Raw genomic sequence first — 5688 nt, 5'->3', positions numbered from 1 at the left:
CAAAAAATTATACTCCTTCCGTGCCAAAATAAGCGACTCAAGTTTGTACTAACTTTAATACAAAGTTGAGTCACTTATTTTGGGACGGAGTGAGTATGTATTTAGTTTAATTTTTGTAATGTTAATCCAAATGGTAATGTTTCATACTATCATATATCATTGAAATAATTTCAAACAATCTCCGGAGTAATGCACGGAGTATCATCTCTATTTTGAAGTAAATAGTCAAGCCATTATAAAAAATACTAACGAAAACAAAATATAACACATCCAACCTTCACAGTTGATGCAAGTATTCAGCATTTCACACAGCCACATCTCAAGAACATAGTTTGCATATGTTATACAGATCATCGCCCTCCTCTGATGACATGACGAACATTAGATTAACCAAGTATTTCTCACCGCTAATAAAATCCTCAACAAACTGTGATTCCTTTCAGTTAAACTTAATTTATTAACAAGGCCTGGTAAGAGAGCATTCGCGCAAGTCGACACTCCGTGTCAACTGAGCAAACTGAAAGACAAATCTCTTTCTTTGCCACTGCAATACTTTCTCATCGCTTGCGTCAACGACATGTGGGGCCTGGCCCCACCTTCTCAGTGACACTACCATGATGAGGGGTTACAAAATTTTCCAGTGCCGTGTAAGGCGATTTCCCAGTTGAGAAAGGCAGAGTATATTTTGGGACCAAAATTGTACAGTCAGCACGCGCTCGCGACTAGCTAGGACACCTTGTGCGAGATTTTTATGTAGTTCATGAGCCTTCTCAGAGCATTACCGCTGTCGATGGCTTTTCTTGCCCTGTCAAGCGCGGAGTTGATATCCTGAGCTCCGCTACAGCCTAACAAGTGGTCAGCCATAGCTGCGTTAAGAACTATTCGGTCATAAGCAGGCCCTTTGTCTCCACCCAGCGCTGACAAACCCAGCTCCAAGTTTTTCAGTACCTGGTTCAGTTTGGCAACACAGTAAGTTAAAAATAATAACGACTATGCATAGAGAAAACACATGTCGTTAACAAGTTGAATGGATAAGAGGTGTCCTTGATTGGAACGCGGCGGTAGAAATATGAAATGAAGATAGCGGCAACCACAGCCAGGGAATAAAGACTTACTGATTTATCAGTTCTTGGAGTTTCAGTGGATTTGAAACCAAGTTCCTGAGCATCCACAGCAACTCTGAAACTTTCTCTCGAAATACCTGTAAGATACACGAGACAAGCTCAGACTGGCTTCATATCATAACCAAGTTCTCGGGCATTCACAAATCAGAGCAGGCTGTCCTAATTGAAAATCTTAGTATTCTTTGTGCTTATCAATGGCATAAAGATGCACCTTCTTCTATATGAATGGGCTACCAAGTAACCAAGGTATAACACAAATCTCGAACATGAGAAAATTCAAGATATTCTTAACTTCAATAAGGAATTTCCCCTCCACCTAAGTGGTAGGATAAAAAATGCCCTGCCATCTCCAGTATACACGATAGTGACCACTGTGAATATATAAGTAATAAAAAGGGTGGCGGGTTTCATGTTTGTACCGTCAGTTTCGGAGAAGTTTGCGCTGCTTGGTGTCCGGAACCCTGAGCAGTGGTTCACTGGAATCCCTTTGGAAGCATGGGCCGATCTTTCTTTGGTTGTCAAAGAAAGTGCACCTTCCTCACCCTAAGTGGATACCATAAATTTGTCTTAGCAGGAGTAAAAATAAATAAATTGAGAAATGAATGGTATTTATCGACCAGATATGCATTCAGATAAGAAGAATAGAGGGAGAGGACTGTATTAGATCCAAAAATCCAGAGAAGATTCTATCCATGAGAAATGCCACTCAAAATGATATTGATGCAACCAGGCCAAGTTTTCCAAAGTGAGTTATTAAGAAAATCACATAAATAATACTCCTTTGGATCGATATTAATTTGTCTAAAGCAGCGACAATTAATATGGATCAGAGGGAGTAATAAATTTGGGTTAGGTAGGGCAAACGAATAACAGTAACATTAAGTTCAAACCCTCATGGCATGAGAGAAAGTTAAAAAAATACTTACCTTCACAACTAATCCAGCATGAACAGTTCTCCTTCTCATAAGCATAAGCAATGGATCTTCATAGCCCACATGATAAAATCCAGCAACCATTGACTCTCTTCCTCGTGCCTGGTGAAAAACAAATAAAGACATAAACCAGTAGCATTAAGAGAAGCAGCATTTGCAACTTTTACAACAGAACAGATATGTACATGATCAAATAACAAAAAGACATTTCAATACTTCTCAACAGATACTCCTATAATCTCATAAGGTAGGTGATACCTATAAGATATGTCTAATACCTTCAATGACGTGGAATTGAATAATTAAAAAGAAATAACTCCAGCCATCTTTACTTGCTGTATTCAAAACAATATTTTAACAATTTGTATAAAATATCATCACAGGAAACACTTTGCAAACGTAAGTTTTTAAACTGACAGTCAACTTACTATCAAAAAGAAACATTAGGTTGCACTACATATTTGTATAAATAGTTTATTGAAGGTCTGGCAGCTGTGAAATTGTGAGCAATATCTCTGCATAATAAGCACAAATGATTACTGTAAATATAGCATACCAATACATAGAGTTGAACAATTGCTATATCATAGAATTGCTCTCATGCTATCAGTTCTTAACTTCTTACAATAACACACAATGGGAAGAGTTACTCACTCTCACAAATTGTTGAACTTTCTCAGAGGTAGCCAACGGTGGTCTTTTCTTAATATGCTCCCTGAGCCCGATAATCGAATATCTACAATAGCACCAAGTAAGTAAACACCTTTGCATGCAAGACGAGTATACCAGTAACTTACCTGAGCAAATGATTTGTTTTAATACAGGATTACAGTTCAAATCAAAGAGATGATTTCACACTGAAAGTATATAATGTTCTTGCTATTTGTAATATGCAAAGCCGGTTTCCATCCAAAATGGAACATCTGCAGGAGTGTTCAATCAACAATGCCTTGAGACATTGGTACATAGCTACCAAGAAAATGTGGACTTACAATGGTGGGCAAGCTTCTTGGAGATTCAGATATGCAAAACCAGTATCCTTATCCTGAAAGCAACCAAACATTTCATGTGTCAGATGCAACCAGCAGTAAAATATAAAAGGTTGTCGGCAAAGTATGCAGAACTGCACACACACCTCCAATAGTGTTTTGGCCTGCGTAGGAGACAAGTGTGTGTTTGCACCCATGAATTTAAGCATCTGCCCTTCTGTTATCCCACCCTGAAAACCTTGATTTTAAGTAATACACAGGATTTTCATATATTATATAACAGATAAGCCTGCCATCAAACCACAAGATTGATACTACTAAGAATACTCTTATGTACGATGACTACTGCAGCATATGCTTCACACTGACCTTAGGTGGCATCCATTCAACGCCATGAAGGAGACAAGCCTCACCATAGCAGGCTCTAACCGCCGCAACGAACAGAGTACTCCTAAAGAAGCGTGTATTCCCATCATAGGGCTCACCATAGTGTGTCAAGGAATTAACATCAGCAATTGGGGGAGGGCCTGATAAAAAAAGTGGTGTTAATGAAATTGTTGTTTTTTCTATACAGTTTAAGAAAAATAAGCCCACTTAGTGCTACCTAGTTCATCATCAAAGGCTAGACAATATCCTTTTAGCTCACGATCGGTTTCCCTATTCATCCGCTGTCCAATTAAAAATGCTGCTAGCAGTGCTTCACTAACTGATGGTGAACTTGCACCCATTGATCCAAATGGTAGAACATCCTTTAGTACACACTGAATTTCCTCATAACCTAAATGGCCACCAGCAAGTACTTCCCTCAAAGCACCAACAAGTCTCATCTCTGCAGTTCCTTGACCAATATAACGAGGTCCTGTTAAACCATTTGCTCCCATGATCGTTCCTTCAGGGTCTGCTATAAACTTCACCTCCGGAGGAAGAACATGCACAAGGCGTGGCCAGAATAGGCTCATGGCACGTCGCTCCCCCTCACTCCATTGGGTGGCCTCCGGAAAACAATTAGCTCTTATTGTCATGCCAGCAAAGAATGCACCCAGCTGTGCACTGGACACTGGCTCATCCTTGAGTTCCCCCGTCGCTACACATGAGTTCACACAGAAGATATAGCGTGAATTTTGATGGAAGGCGATGAAAATAAACAGATTCCAAAGCAGACCTATCAGTGCATTTCAAATAAAACCTTACTAGCAAATTGTAAGCAATAACAATTGAGTAAATGCCATGAGCCAACTTGAACTATACAATGTGTCTAGGACAACAGAAAGCAGGCATCAGACTTGCAGCAAACATCTAAATTTCAGTGACTCGCAAGTTGCAATCAACCACAGATGCCAATGAAAGCAGTACTTGTAAGCAAAATTAGCCAGTTTACATTTTACAGGCAGCAGAGCGCATGAGTGATTTGTGAAGCTATCTCATGAAAAGTACATCATCTACATGTGAAAATCCACCAACCATGCTCGCTAGCGCCGCAAAATGTTGCCAGAAATGCAGAATCGAAGCTAGCGATCACCGAAAACGAAGCCTCCGGAGAGTGGGGGGAGGCTCACCGGACCGGAGGATGGTGTCGAGGACGCGCATGGCCTGCTCCTCCCCGAGCGGCCGCGTCTGCTCGGGCCCAGTGCACACCCGCCCCTGCGCCTCCAGCACCGTGCCGTTGGGCCGGGGCAGCCCCGCCGGCCGGTAAGACTCCGAGAACGCCGGGTTACGCCGCGCAGCCTCCTCCATCCACGCCCCCGCCGCCGCAACGCCGCCGCGACGGCATCTCCCGTCGCGGGGCCACGCCACCGCGCCGGGAAGCCTCGGCGACGCCGGGGATACCCGACCGACCAGGCTCCCGCTCGTGGTCGCGCTCGGGAGCGGCCTGAGAAGTAGAGAGTTCATGGCGACGCTAGTCAGAGTCAACGCCGCCGAGGCGAGGAGGGAGGCGACGACGAAGACGACGCCACTTTAGCCGGAAGAACCGAGGAAGCACCCAGCTAGCGGGTTGGATCGAGCCCAATGGCCATGTACGGTGGGCCGGGTTCCGGTCTACAAAGCCCGCGTTTCTGACATCGATTTCATCAAAATGTAGTGATTCCCCTCTAGCTAGGGTTTCTTCCTCTCGGGCGACGGCTACGCCTTCACCGTAGAGCTTGTCGTCCCCTGCCGTTCTCCCCAGGAGGTGGTCTGCTGCGTCTAGGACGTGGTGGCCACGCAGAGGGGGCGGAGATAGGGTCAATACCGCTCGCGGAACCACACCCCGAGCGAGAGAATCATGGCTGCTAACTCATCGGCGTCAGGTTCGGCCTCCGAACTTGAATTGATGATGGAGGAACTTGGTCTAAGAGAAGATGATCTGCAAGACGTAGTGGTTGAGGACGGAGAATTGCCGCAGGAGGCGACCCGTTGGATGGCGATTGCTAGGGTTCACACCGAAAAACCTTACAGCCAATATTGGTTCTACAGGGGCATGCGGGTGGCGTGGGATCTGGCGCAGGAAGTTAAGATCAGGCCTTTGGAAGACAACCTCTATACACTCCAATTCTCGTGCCTTGGCGACTGGGAGAGGGTAATGGAGGAAGGACCGTGGAACTTCAAGGGTAAGGCGGTGGTCTTAGCGCCATACGACGGATTCACCAAGCCATCAACCATCGA

At 44.2% G+C, this 5688-nt stretch overlaps 1 protein-coding gene across 1 annotated transcript; it reads right to left on the bottom strand.

Annotated features, from left to right (window-relative positions):
• Positions 1-233: 233 nt before the first annotated feature.
• Positions 234-5035, bottom strand: LOC123132045 (anthranilate phosphoribosyltransferase). Its single transcript, XM_044551792.1, has 10 exons — positions 4602-5035; positions 3650-4129; positions 3415-3572; positions 3192-3275; positions 3049-3101; positions 2711-2792; positions 2051-2158; positions 1544-1667; positions 1116-1201; positions 234-948 (listed from the first exon to the last, which is right to left on the bottom strand). Exons 1-10 carry the CDS (start codon positions 4933-4935, stop codon positions 727-729), a joined length of 1731 nt encoding a protein of 576 aa, XP_044407727.1. The 5' UTR covers positions 4936-5035; the 3' UTR covers positions 234-726.
• Positions 5036-5688: the final 653 nt, after the last annotated feature.

Source organism: Triticum aestivum, chromosome 6A, assembly GCF_018294505.1.
Source record: "Triticum aestivum cultivar Chinese Spring chromosome 6A, IWGSC CS RefSeq v2.1, whole genome shotgun sequence".
Lineage (NCBI taxonomy): Eukaryota > Viridiplantae > Streptophyta > Magnoliopsida > Poales > Poaceae > Triticum > Triticum aestivum.
This window is presented reverse-complemented; position numbering and strand designations above follow the sequence as displayed.